At 36.6% G+C, this 15,398-nt stretch overlaps 1 protein-coding gene across 1 annotated transcript; it reads left to right on the forward strand.

Annotated features, from left to right (window-relative positions):
• The first annotated feature begins 10,681 nt into the window (after positions 1-10,681).
• LOC145592277 (uncharacterized) lies at positions 10,682-11,212 on the forward strand. The gene has a single exon (XM_081648728.1). It carries the CDS (start codon positions 10,682-10,684, stop codon positions 11,210-11,212), a length of 531 nt encoding a protein of 176 aa, XP_081504854.1.
• Positions 11,213-15,398: the final 4,186 nt, after the last annotated feature.

The raw sequence follows: 15,398 nt of genomic DNA on the forward strand, positions 1-15,398 counted from the left end.
ATAAATATACTCTCTGTATTGTAATTCTTAAATGTTACCCGTAATTTTTATAGTGTAACTATGAAGATTTACTTATTCTAATACTACAAATAACTCATATTATCTTTCCAACATTTCATCTATGATTACAAATGTCATCAAGTTACAGAATAAATAATTTGAATAAATATAAATTAAGTAGTATAAGAAAACAAAATATTTCGTATATTGAAAGCCTAATATTATTTTTCTACTGAAAATTAAACAAAATTATTGGTAGACTTTAGTTTGAGATCAATTATGGAGTCAATAAAGGCATAATACAAAATAGTGCTATAATTAATTTTATCGGTTGTTGTACTCCTAGACAAATATTGAATATTAAGTTGAAATGTTACTTAAAAAAAAAATTAGAAACTTGAATATAAATTTAACTTTAATTGTCCTTTCAATTTCTGTACAATGTCTCGTACAATGCCATTTTCCTTTTTTTTTTTTTTTTTTGTTACATAAGAAAAATTGAAGCAAAAATCAGTGTAAACGAGAAGAATACAAGTTAAATTAGACATTTGATAGGAAAATATATATAGGAGTAAAATGTTTTACAACAACTACTCGTGTTTAAAATTGTAATATTCGTATATTGACAATGCCTTTACTTTTAAGAATTTTGAGAAAAAAAAAATATTATTTTGATTCAAAATAAAATTGTGCATTGCATGGGTGCGATACTAAAGGAGGGGACCGATGATCGGCCATATGTGGGACCGACTCCTGACCCAGGAAGTACCGGTAGCTACTCGGCCTTTTTCTGATCAAATATATAACCATTATTGGCAATAATTTTATGTTGTTCTATATATTCTAATGTTGTTAATTAGAATATTCTAATTTAAATCAATCATTAATACATTATACTATAAGACAAACAAATCAATCAATCACTGATTCGTTTATCTTATATATGTAATGAGATAACAAAGACTTGGTATATTTTGTTGCATATTTTTGGTTAGTTTCTGTTATATAAATTATATTAAAATCAAAATATATTTTATTGACTTTGATTTATTCCAAATAATTTATTATAAAAAGTTGATCAATATGTTCCTAGCCAAAAATATGCCAAAAATTTATCTATAGTGTGTAAGATATAAGGTTAATTATTATTGTGTCTATAGATTTGTTGACTGCGACGAGTAAAACAAATATTAGATTATATTGTTATTGAAGTGGACGATATGACAAGAAAAAATTTAGTTTTTCATTCCTGACCAGGGATAGGGAATGAATTTGTCTATTTCTCTTATATGTTTTTTGATGCTTTGTCTATTTCTCTTATATAGTTATGCGGAGCATTATTCATTTATATTTTTTAATTAATTAAACAACATTATAAAAAAAAGAAAGGGAATAAAATATTAAAACAAATGCCAATGACATAAAATATTATTCAAAACCCATTCCGTAATTTCTGTATCGACCATTACTGCGACTAAATAAAATTTTAATAATTAAATTGTTAGTGAAAATGAGCCCTTTATTAATAATTGAATTATTTTTGTTTTTTTCCTGTGAGATTCATAATATGATTTATAAACCCTGCATCGCACGGGCACTATGCTAGTTGTATTTCATATGGAGTAACAACAAACTACTCCGTAGTTTTTAGGCCCGAAATGTCTCGAGTTACTGTATTTTTTTTAAAGACGATTATTGAAATTTCTATTTATATTTAATTTTCATAGAATGATAAATAATATGGTAATAACTTACTGCCTAACACTATATTTTTAAAACTTAAGGTCGTGGGTTCAAATGTTGTACAAGTCATATTTTTAAGTACGTGAATGAAAGTCTCGATTGATTGATGTGGCACCTAAACTTCTTTAGGAACGACTTTTAATATATACTCCGTAGTATAGGTTTTTTTTTTTTTTACTCCCTTGACAAATGATCAAGTGCCAACCTCTTTTTCATTCTAATAAGGGGAGGAAAATCTAGTCGTTTTACAACTTTACAGACCTAAATATACTTCATAGTGGCGGATCTTGGACTAAAAAGTGTAGAAGGCTAAGGTTTAAACCTTCAACCTCTAGTTAAAAGTATAATTACATAAATAACATAGGTTTTGTGAAAACAACTTTTAATATTCATAATAATTAAGAAAATAGTATGTTCTAGTTTCAACCTGAATGTTTAAAATAAATTTAAAATTTTATAAGGGTAGGCTTTGACGAGCCTTAATAAAGATCCTAGTAAATGAGGTTCTATCACAAAATTTATAGATAATACAAAAAATAACTCCTCAAGTTTATAAAGTAATAATTTTTTCTGATCTACTACAATGTTTTAGACATCTATATTTCATTATTAACTACTCCCCTCCTCAGTCCTCACCTTGTCTTCACATATTTTAGGTTTATTAACTCTAGATAAATTCATATAAGATAAGAGAAAGTTTTGCGTAAGATCGTTTCACGTGAGTTTGATTTATAATGCACACACCCATCCTTCACCCATTGCCACTACCACTACCTAGCCACTTGTCGGCGGCCGGCGACCACCATCCCCCTCCCATCCCCAACTCCTTACCCATAGTACCGTCCACTACTCGCCTAGCCAAAACCCCTACTCGCTGCTCCATCCATCGCACACAGCACGCACCAAATCAAACAACTCTTAGTCGCAACTACACCCACCGCACACAGTAACAATCCAATGAGATTAGGGCTGTGCACAGGTCCAGAACCGGACCGGACCGGACCGGGACCCCTTGGACCTGAAGACCGGAATTTGGAAATTTTGGGGACCGAGGGCCGGACCTGAAAAAATCAGGTCTGGACCTGTCCGGACCTGAAAATTCAGGTCCGGTCCGGTTGTAGACCTGTTAGACCTGTTTCAACAATTTTGTTGTTTTTACCTTTGAAAATATATAGTTACATAAAAGCCAATAAGAAGGCTTTGGCCTGCTGCTTATCTTTATGCATTTTGTCGAAAAAAACAAGCTTATTATATACTTTTATTCCTATATCTACTATGTTAAATGCAAAGATGATAACTATACTACGTATTAGGTACTTTGTTTTATTTACTTTACCAACTGAAGTCTTGACAGCAAGCAAATATAACTCTAACCTTAATAATGAAATTATCCATTAATTTTTTCTTTGAATTCACCATTAATGAGCAATTTGAAAGGTACTTTGTATATTTATCTTGCAAAATCGAAATGTATTAAGTAATTGAACATAGTACAAGTCGAACAATGAGGTTCAAAAAGCAGCGATTCGAGACATAGCTATAACTCGACTTTGAGAGTTCCAATGAAGAAGATGCAGCGGCACACGCTGAATCGATGGTGCTCAAACTCGCCGGAAAAAATGGAGTATGTGTTCGGGTGATTGTGAGATGTGACTGCGCTGGAGAGTGGAGACTAGGAGAGAAGTTTTTTTTAGTTTGAAAATGTTAGGGTAAGGTAATGGGTAAGTCAGTGAGTAATACAAAGCAGAAAATTCTCAAAATTTATATTAATATTTTTTAATTATTATTAAAATCTGGGTTTCAGGTCCAGACCTGATTTTTCCGGGTTTAGACCGAACCGGACCTGAAACCCGGAATCCATTATTTTCTTGGACCGAAGACCGAACCGGAATCAACAGGTCCGTTCCGGGCTGATCCAGGTCCAGTCCGGTCCAGGTCCAAAATACGGTCTGGACCGATTTTTGCACAGCCCTAAATGAGATAAGTCTCTGGGTATTGAAAATTTCACACCTTCACTTGAAATCTCAGTCTTTCCTGTCTCATCTAAAGTGGGTTTCGAACAGGGATTCTACAATTCTAATGATGTTAACAGTCATGGTCCATGGACTGGTAGCTCTCGGGCGAAGAATACTAGGGTCTGAAGAACCAAAGATGACAGTATAATCAGGTCGTATATCACCATCGATTCAACACCGAAATCTGAAAAAACATCAACCATAATTCGCTGAAGAAATTAAAGAAGACGGAGCTTACACTGTTGCGCTCAAAGGAAGCAAGAATCTCACATGGCCTCAGAAGGTGCTGATGTAATTTTATTGAAATATTGTCTAATATCTTATCAATATTGTCTAATATCCACTACTAGAAAACAACCTATTTCCAACGGAATGGTTTCGACAGATACAAAAATACGTCGGAAAGTACATAATTTCCGACGGATTTTTATTCCGTCGTATATTTTTGACAGAATCAGAAATCCGCCGGAAATTACGTACATTCCGACGGATTTTTCCCTGGGAAAGTACATTTTCCGACGGAATAAGAATCCGTCGAAACTTTCCGACGGAATTTCTGTCGGAATATTTTTTTTTTAAATTTTTTTTAGAAAACCCTAAGAGGCTAAGTTACTTCTCTTATTCCCCTCTTCTTTTCTTTCCCCCTTCTCCTTATCTTTCCCATTCTTCTCTCTCCTCTTCATTCTGCTCTTTGTTCTCCTTCTCTCTACTCAACGTTCTCCTTCTCGTTCTCTTTCCTCAACGTTCTCCTTCCTCTTCCTCTTCTCTTTCTCGTCTTTTTTTTTTCCCTGTCTTCTCCTTTCCCCCTCTTTCTATCTACCACCGCCAACACCCACAATCATAAACGACAACACCAACATAACACCGCATGAACAACAACAAAGACATCATCATGTCATTAACGGCGCAATTATAAACCCAAATTCGAGGTTTTTTTTGGTCAAATTCGAACATCAAGAGTTTTCATGGTCGAATTTGGCCATATAAACCCAAATTCGAGGTTTTGTTTGGTCAAATTAAGGTATGTATCTCATTTTTTTCTTAATTTTGATTTTATTTTGTTAATTGTTTTTTGGGATTTTTTTTGAAATTGATTTTTTTTGAAATTTATGATGGTGGTGGTTGTTGGAGTTTCGATTCTGGGGGTTCGGTTGTCGATGTTGTGGGGTCGGATTTTTTTTATGTTCTTTTTGGGTTGCGGTATCATGGTGGGTAGATTTGGATTTTGGGTGTGTGGGGTTTAAATAGGGGCTGAAGGGAGGGAGGTGGTGGTGGGTAGATCTGGGTTTTGGATGGGTGGGTGGGGTTTAAATTGGGTGTGGGGATTTTTTTGATGTTTTTCTTGTTGCGGTGCGGTGGTTTGGTGGTGGGAGATGGTGGTGGTGGGGTTGGTGGTCTGATGGGGGGTAGTGGAGGTGGTGGTCTGTTTGGGTTAAAGTAAGTTAAGGGTTGGAGGTGGTGATACACCGTGCCGGTGGTGGTGCGGTGTATTTTTTTTATTTTGGTTGACACAGCTTCCGACAGACTTTTCCGGTGCCTAAAAATCTCTTTCGACGAAATTTCCGTCGGAAGAGACCGTTTTTCCTACCAAACCTTTTCTGACAACCAGTTCCGACAGTATTTCCGTCGAAAACCCCTTTTCCGACAGATTTCAGGATGTTTTTGACGGAATTTTTTCGTCGAAAATGGGCTATTCTCTAGTAGTGATTTGATCAATATAAATCAATATACGACTATAATAATCTAATTTCTGACACTTTTAATCTAATATCTGATATTTATAATCTAATTTTTGACACTTATAATATAATATCTAATAATTATAATATAATATCTGACCATTATTATCTAATTTCTGACACTTTTAATCTAATATCTGGTATTTATAACTTAGTATCTGACCATTATTATCTAATTTTTGACAATTAAGATTTTTTTTTTCTATTTGTATGACCGGACTCACGTGAGTCCGTTCTACACAATAATTTTCCATAAGATAATCTTACCTTATTTTCATCTATATCAGGTCTTAAGTTTAAGTAAGATTAAATAAGAAAAGAATTAATAAGTTGGAAAAATTGATAAAAATAATCCCAAATTTCGTCAGTTCGCTCAAAATAATCCCAACTTTGGATTATTTTTAAATAATCCGAGCTTTAGAAGGATGTTTGTTTAGGAGAATAAAAAGGAGGGATAAGGATAAAGATGAAGATGAGGATAGAAGAAAGGTAGTGTTTGTTTAGAGGATGAGGATTCAAAGGGGGTTGAGGATAGGGATAAAAACACCCCCTTATCCCTCCATTTCTATAACTTAGAGGGTTGGTATAAAGAGAAGGGATAAGGAATGGATAAAAATACCAAATTATCCTTAATGAAATTGAAAGGATAAAGGAAAGGGTAAAAGTTAGTAAGGGTATTTTTATAATTTTATTACTTATCTCTAATTTATTTCCCATACTTACCAACATGGGAGAAGAATTATTTATCCTTGTCCCACCTATCAACTCCCTATCTATATCCTCCCTCCTTATCCCTCTTATTCCTATCCCTCCAACCAAACGCGCCGTAGGAGTCATTCGCTTTTATCGGTCCCAAGTGGCCGGTAACATGTTAAAGTGGTTTTTTTTTCTTTTGATTAAGTAACATGTGTCAGCACATAAAAGGTTAAAAAATATTTTTTTTAAAAAAACAAACAATAGAAAACAAAATACCACATTCAATTCCCACGCAACATCACCAGCTACCACTATCATTCCGGCAGCTCCCCTCCCTAGAGCGCAACCCAGGTACCCCCGCCACTACCCCCATCGGCGCGCCAGAACACTCCCCCCCCCCCAAATCCGACGCCGACAATATTAGCAAAATTGTACTTGTTGTGGTTTCTACGGGTCTCGAGAGCACGGCGCACTGTTTGGGTATTCAAATTGGCTGGAGCACAATTCGAAGTTGTTGCTTTGATTGGAGGCTGGAATTGTTGTATTTAATTGTCAAATTGATATAATTGATGGTGGATTGGAGTAATTTGGTGGCAGATTGGTGTTATTTTTGATATAATTGATGGTGGATTGGAGTAATTTGGATGGTTAGCGCTTCTTGTGGTGGTGACTTGGGCGCAATTGTTGTGTTGCTGGCTGCCGGTGGTTTTTAGCGATTGTAGGTTAATGTGGGGCTGTTGTTGGTGAGTTTGGGGAGCAGGGGAAGTGAGTAGGGGCGATAAATAGTGGGCTGATTTGGGTCAGAGAAGACGATTGGGGGTTCATACGGTGGGGGAAGCGGTTTATTTTTAGATTTCAGGGTGTTTAGCGGTGGTGGTTTGATGGTTTAGGGGAAAGGGAGTTGCCGGCGTGGGGAGGGGGATTAGGGTGCAGCAGAGGTGGCGGGATGAAGACAGGGCCGTAGGTAGTGGTAGGTTGGGTGGCTGGGATTGGAGCTGATTTTTTTATTATTTATTTATTTTTTAGTTTTTTAATAATTTTTTTTTACAACCAATCACATGGTGACACGTGTTACCTAAACCTGTTATAACAAGTTAGGTGACTGGTTGGGACTATTTTGAGCAAATGACCCCTAAAGTTCGGATTATTTAAAAATAATCCAAAGTTGAGATTATTTTGAGTGAACTGGTGAAAGTTGAGATTATTTTTATCAATTTTTCCTACTAAGTTTAGATAAGATAAAAGTTAATAGGTTCAAATAAAGTAAGTTTAATCTAGGGCCAATAAATAAGATAGTTTACATGTCTACCTTCCTTTTCAAAAGTTCTTAACATTTACAATTTGCAAATAAATTAGGTAATTAGATACAGAGTGTTAATGGAAATAAAAAACATAAAGATGAAAGAGATAGGAGAGAGAAAAACCTGAGAAAGCCTTGGTGACAACTTCATGATCAAGAGAGATATTAGCCATAAACTAGTAAAATTTTCTCTCAATGCTTCTCTTAACGCAACCCTCCTAACACCCTTCTCAGCCACCCCCAATCCCATCAAAGGTCAGTGACCAGGCCAAAACGAAAAATTACACATCTGATTTTTGACAAATTAGAGGACGAAAATCAACCTAATATGGAAGTTGATTCAAGGACTCTGCAGAGCAATGCTGAGATGCTAGGGTCCCAACAGAATTTGCAAAATGGTGAACCTATTGTTGCGCACGCCCAAAAGTCATTTCGTGATCTGATACAAGATACTTAACTTCAAGCCTCGGCTGCAACTTCAATCCAAGTTTTCGAGGATGAGGATGACGTCTCGGATGATGATATTCCACTAGATGATATTGAGGACAGTGTGAAGTTTCCAGTCATACTCTTGACCAAAGAAGAAAAGAAAGCAATTAGGAGGCCATGGAGGAACACTCTGATTATCAGGAAATTTCATGGCAGCCTAGGCTATATGGGTCTAATGAAACAACTAAAAAAGAAATGGCAATTAAAGGGAGAAATGTCACTCATAGACATAGGGTGCAAGTATTTCATAGCACGGTTTAGCAACCAAGATGATTACAACTTTGTGCTTACCTAGGGTCCTTGGCTAATTGATGATAAGTACCTTACCATCAGAAAGTGGGCGGTAAATTTTATCTCGGAGGAGGCTTCTATCAAGGTTTTAACAGCATGGGTAGAAATTCCGAACCTGTCTGTTGAATATTTTGATAAAGATTTTCTTAAGAAAATTGGTGCAAAAATTGGCAAAGTTATTAGAGTAAATAAGTTTACTGCCTATGTAGAGCGTGGACAGTTTACTAGACTAAGTGTCGAAATTGATTTATCTAAGCCGTTACTATCAAAATTTTGGCTTAAAGGAAAAATCTGGAGAATACAATATGAAGGAATAAAATTAATAAGTTAAAAATGTGGAATGTTTGGTCATGTAGAGGATCAGTGTGCATCAACACATTCGAATGATGAAATGATGGTTGATCAAGTTAATAACATAATGCTGTATCAACATGCTGTGCATGAAAACAAGAATCCAGAAAAACGGCCACGAACAGAGGAGAAGGCTGATTTTGGGTCTTGGATGTTGGTAAAAAAAACCGGTGAGGAAATGTATTATCCGGCAAGACAAGGCACCTCCGGGGGCTGGACGAGAAGGAATTCAAAATCCCAAAAATTATGAGGAAAATGGGGGGCAATTTCAAAATTCAAAACAGAATAAAGCTAAGGGATTTGGGTCGAGATTTGAGGCGCTAAATTTGGAAAATGATATGCATGAAGGGCAACAAAAAGATATGGGACTAGATGAGATGGGATCAAAAGATATGGCAAATATATCTTCTCAATCTTTGGTGGAAGATAGTATCAAGGAATTGACGGCGAATTTAGGGGAGCAATCACAAGTACTTCCAAAAAGATTTTATTTTCATGTAGAAGCCAAAAATCAAAGGACTAATTCCCAAGCAAGGAATAAAAAAGGAAATTCGAATGGCAATAATAATGAGAAAAAATCTAGTACCCAAAAAATCAACCTTATAAAGCCTATTGAAAATGTAACTCTAAATCAATTACTTATTTTGACTCAAAATCAAAGTCAACACCCAGGTAAGGAGAACATTATTTTTTCAGCAATTAATCACTCCATAGTCGCAACAGAAAAAGCCATACCACAAGATATTAACCACACAGAAACAGAGGAAACAAAGGATATTATTGAGTTGTGTAGCCATGGAGATTTTCCCGCAAGATGTGATATCACTCCGGATACCTCCGGTGAAAACAATTTTCGTAGGACAACCAATGGAGACCCCCTATCTGATGACGCATATCATGGAGGTCCGAATGGAGACTTGGATAGAACTAATGCCAGAGCCACCGAAACTGGTGGTGAACCTGATGATTCTAGTGGAAATTAATCGAATAATTCGGTTGATTGAAGAAGCTTACTTGAGTAATCCTAATTCCTCTTTTGTTAAGATGAATGCAGACCTCACAAATTTAGCTTCGAACCAATTGCCTATTTCATGTATGTGTTGGAACGTACAAGGAGCAGGAAGTAAAGAATTTTTGTATGCCCGAACTAATAAGCCTAATGTTATAACCTTGTTCGAGACTCACATGGGGGGTGAACAGGTAGATTGAATAGCTATTGAAATTGGGTACAATGGCCACACCAGGGTCGATGCACAGCCGCACAGGGGTTCAGTGGAGGCATATGGATTTTTTGGAAGAGGAAGATTGTAAAGGGAGAACATATCTATAAACACAATCAATATATCACTATGGAGATAAAAAGAGTTGATGGTATCCCTTGGTATTTTACGGCGGTCTATGCTAGTCCGGATCCGTCTAAAAGGCAAGAATTATGGAGAGAATTGAAAGACTTTGCAGCCTTAAATAATCACCCATGGATGGCAGCAGGGGATTTCAATGAAACTCGGTTCCAATGGGAGGGGAGCTCAAGCTATAGTGAGACATCTCGTAGAACGACGCATTTTAATGAGTTGGTGGAAGACTTGGGGCTTCTAGAAATTGAATTCAGTGGAGCTTCACATACCTAGGCTAGAGGAACTAATGTACAAACTTAGAAAAGTGCAAGATTGGACCATGCTCTTTGCAATGGAGATTGGAGTTTGAGGTTCCCCAATGCTTCGGTTGAGCACTTACCTGCCAATCAATTGGACCACTACCCTATTCTTATTGCTCCGAATGGCTTTGCACCATCTCTGAAGCTAATAAGCCTTTTAGATTCCAAGCTGCTTGGATGACGCATGAGAATTTTAAGGATTTCGTGAAATCAAAGTGGAATAAAGATGATTCTTTAATCCCTCACCTCCAGTATATATTTCCGAAGAGTTACAAAACTAAAACGAAACTATTTTCCATAACATATTAAAAAAAATGGAGCTCTTTTAGCCCGTATTGCAGGGGTGCATCGAGCCCTAATTCTTCAAAAAGCAAGGGATTTAATTAAACTCGAGTCGAGATTAATGGGGGAACTTGATAAGGTACTTGCTCAAGAAGAGCTACTATGGTATCAAAAGTCAAGGGTAGATTGGATTAGAGATGGTGATTGCAACACCACCTATTTCCACTTGAGTACAATAGCTCGGAGATGGCGCAACAAAATTTCAGCTATTAGAGAAAGCAATGATGATGACTGGTTGGTTGAGAAGGAAGCGGTTCAAGGCTATATAGTGAATTACTTCCAAAATCTCTTTAATAGTGATGAAGAATTGCCTTTGGATGATTTACCTTGTGATATTTTCCCGGAGTTTACAACTCGAGACTGGAACAATTTGACGAGACCTTTTCTCAAGTGTGAAATAGATAAAGTTGTTCATGACATGGGTGCTCTTAAGGCCTCGTGGCCAGATGGTTTCCAAGCATTATTTTTTCAAAAAAATTGGAGTATGGTGTCGAGTAATGTGTATGAGCTTGTGCTAAATGTCTTGGCTGGAAAAGGTCTGCCACCGAAATTGAATGATACATTCCTAGGTTTTAATTCCCAAAGTGGATAATCCGGAGTTAGCGTCCCAATTTCGTCCGATTAGCTTGTGTAACGTGGTCTATAAAATAATCACAAAAGCTATAGTGAATCGTATCAAGCCCATGATGCCCCATCTCACTTCTTATACCCAAACGAGCTTTGTCCCTGGAAGACAGATAACTGATAATATAGTTATCGTTCAAGAAATCATTCATACCATGAGAAATAAGAGGGGAAAATCAGGTTTTGTGGCCATAAAAATCGACTTTGAAAAGGCGTATGACCGGCTTAGATGGGACTTCATTCGGGACACTCTAATGGAAATCCAGTTCCTATTCTTCTAGTTAATGTCATAATGGAGTGCATAACATCGTCCTCTATGAGAGTTTTATGGAATGGCAAGACTACTCAAGCTTTTAGTCCTAAACGTGGAATTCGTCAAGGTGATCCCTTGTCACCGTACATTTTTGTATTATGTATGGAACGGTTAAATCAAATTATTGAGGAATCGGTGATCTTGAATAGATGGAAACCGATAAGGGCAAGAAAGGATGGACCTAGGCTAACTAATTTGGCCTTCGCTGATGATATAATTTTGTTTGTTGAGGCTAATTATGATAATGGTCTACTTCTTCACATCCACCGTGATAAAGCCTGTTTGGACCGTTTTTATACAGCGTCAGGGCAGAAAATCAGCCACCCCAAAGCCCGCATTTATTTCTCTGGAAATACACCAGCAGCGCAAAGAAAATAAGTGGTTGAGTTCTTAAATATCGAAGAGACTGGCGACTTTGGTACATATTTCGGCATGCCCACTCTTACTAGCCGTGACAAGACAGACGTTTGGGTATCTCTGTGAGAAAATAGATCGTCAATTATCTGGTTGGAAATCCAAATACTTGTCATTAGCAGGGAGAATAACTCTTTCTAAGTCGACTATCACTACCATGGCTTCTTATGCAATGCAAACTGCTAGGATCCCGAGAACTATCTATGACGACATTGACAAAAGAACTCGTCGCTTTATTTGGGGAGGTGATAAAGAGAAGTGCAGAATACATCTAATCTCGTGGGAAAATCTCCAAAAACCAATGGACAAAGGGGCCTTGGGCATTAGGTCTTCAAGACAAGTCAACTCAGCTTTTTTAGCAAAGCTTGGCTGGCGAGTGTTAACCGAACCAAACACACTATGGCCGAGGGTCCTAAGAAGCAAATATTGTAAGGGCCGATGTGATGTGGACATGTTTGAGGCTAAGTCTAATATGTCTAATGTATGGAAAGGTATTACAGAAAATGTCAGTATCATTGCAAAAGGAGCTAGAACGGCAGTCAGTGATGGCTCTTCAACCCTCTTTTGAGATCATCAATGGGTATGTGCAAAGACTCTCCGGGAGTTAGCCATCACAAGCATTCCTATGGACATAGAAGGTGCAACTGTGGCTGAGATGTGGGATGAAGAGGAAGGATGGAAGTGGTCCCTATTTGCAGACCTCTTGCCTCAAAATACCCTGGGTGAAATCAAAGCTCATGCTTTGATTAAAAACCCCGTCAAAGGCGATTTAATCTACTGAAATGGGGGTTCAAAAGGGAAGTTCACCATAAAGTCAACCTTACAAATAATTAGGCATGATTATGATGAGTATGAGGATGGGTCTTGGAATTTGGTCTGGAGATTACGAGTTCAACAAAGGATCAAGGTGCTGCTTTGGCTCATCTTACATGATAGAGTGATGAGCAATGCTAATAGATATAAGAGATCCTTAACAGAGGACCCCTGCTGCAAACTCTGTCCTAATATCGAAGAAAATACCTTGCACATACTTAGGGACTGCAAGGCAGCAAGAGAGATATGGCGCCAGGTGAGGGGGCCTGCAAATTCTCCAAATTTTCGTACAGGAAACCTTCAGCAATGGGTCATCCGAAATATCAAGATACGGAATCATAATTATATGTCCCCCGAAATATGGCCGACCTATTTTGCTATAGTCATATGGTGGACATGGAGGTGGAGAAACGTTGTTGTGTTTGGAAAAGCTCACGAGATTCCGATTGATGTTAAGAAGTTCTTGCTTGACAGATTTGAAGAAGTTTGGAGGGTCTTGGGGGATGATGGAATAAGCAACCCAACCCTAACTTTAACAAGAAGAGAGGCCTATATTAAATGGAATGCACCACCTACTAGATGGGTTGCTCTAAATTCTGATGGGGTTGTAAAGGGCTCTCCAGGACCAGCAGGGAGTGGGGGTCTGCTCCGTGATCATACAGGGAAGCTAGCCTATGCTTATTAATTGAAACTTGGTAACTGTGTAGCATTCAAAGCGAGAGTCCTAGCAGTGGAATATGGACTCGAATTAGCCAAGAAAATGGGAGTAACAAAGCTACAAGTCCAACTAGATAACTAGGCACTTACCCAAATTTTCAACAACTCATCTGACTACAATGGAGAGGGTGTCCATGATATTCTCCACTGTAAGAATTTACTTGCAAGGACGGAATGGGAAGTGGAAGTAAAACATGTATATCGTGAAGCTAATAACGCTGCAAATTGGCTAGCTAATCAAGGAGACACACAGAACAACAAATTTGAGTTTGTTCAAGTCCCGCCTTTGGCATTAGGTCGTCTTTTACATAATGATGTGGTCGGAGTAGCTATATCCCACTTTGTTCCACCCTAGTTTTTATTTTTATGTTTGTTTTCTCGGGGCCTAGCCCCTCGTTTGCACAAAAAAAAAAAAAAAAAAAAAAAAAAAAAAAAAAAAAAAAATACAGAGTGTTAATGTGATGAGTATAAAAAAAGGTGGATAAAGTAAAATAATAGTTGATAAAGTAACACAAAAGAGATAAGGTAGAAATATAATTTTGCCAAAAATAAAATAAAGTGAATGTATTAAGAACTTTTAGAAATAAAGTTAGTATAATAAAAGTAAAATTTTAAGGATTATAACTCTGTTTAAATCTCCCTGCTACCTTTAAATGCTTGGCATATTTGTTGACCTTGAATGCCTGATAAATGGCATACTCATATATTATAGCACAATAGAAGAAAATGATGTATAAGTATGACCAAAGAAAACCGATTGACAGGTCGAAAACATAAATTTCGATTTCCTATCTTTAGATTGAAAATTAGGTAATTATACTTGGATATTTTGATCCGGTACCCCCTATATAAGTTTAAATCATGTTGGCATCAACTATTGAGCCAGGGTTTTAAAATGCGGCCGCATCGTTACGTATCGGCCGTTTTGTAACGGATTTGAATTTTACCGAACCGAATTTTTCCAGTTTAGCACACTGCATTTCAAAGCTCTACAATTTCAGCCGTTACGGCCGTTATGAATTGAAATCGACCGCATCAAGCATTCCCGACGGAGAATCCAAGGAAAAAGAACCCAAAGTATAAGTTATCCGGCGAGGGTTCCGTTTCTCCATGAAAGTCGATGAAAAATATCACATCTTTTTTGTCTTTTAAATAAAAACTAGGTTAGATCCCGTGCCATGCACGGTAATTTCAATATTTATCATTAGTTTAATACAATTATTTTACTATAAAAAATTATATCAAATTGCAAAATAGGATGAAAGTTCTGTAATTTAATTTTTTTGAATCTTTAAAGAAAACAGAGGAAGAAATGCATGCACGACTAATAAAAATAACCATGGATTACATTACAAAGTTATAGATAATATTACATTATTGTATAATATGACTTTGTTCCCGTCATAAAATAAATAAATATATAAATCTTTTTTGAATGTGTAAAAATGAATATATTTGCCAAATTGAAAAGAAATATTATTGTAAAGTAAGTATTAAATTAAATACTTCTCTAAGAAGCTTTGGAAAAAATAAAATAAAATAAAATAAAATCCCTTTTGGAGGAAAATTTTTTAAACAGGTTATGACAAGTGTCATTTCTGGTTTCGCCTTTAGTATAGGTATATTGATTGGGTAGCGGACTGAAATAGTGACAGCTGTATGTTACCTCTTTTTATTTTTTTGACTTCTGACGTGACTCCACCAGCCGTCACTCTTCCTCTTCCCTCTTTTATTCTTCCTTCTCCCCCACGTGACTTCCTTTTCTAATTACTCCGTACTACTGTACTCTTTTATACCTTTTTTTTTATTACACTTATATGAAGTATTTTACTACGTATATTGTATACTTGTATACCGCACTATTGTAGTATTGTACAAAATATAAAAAGGGGATATT

The sequence above is a fragment of the Chenopodium album genome, chromosome 18 (assembly GCF_948465745.1).
Source record: "Chenopodium album chromosome 18, dcCheAlbu1.1, whole genome shotgun sequence".
NCBI lineage: Eukaryota > Viridiplantae > Streptophyta > Magnoliopsida > Caryophyllales > Amaranthaceae > Chenopodium > Chenopodium album.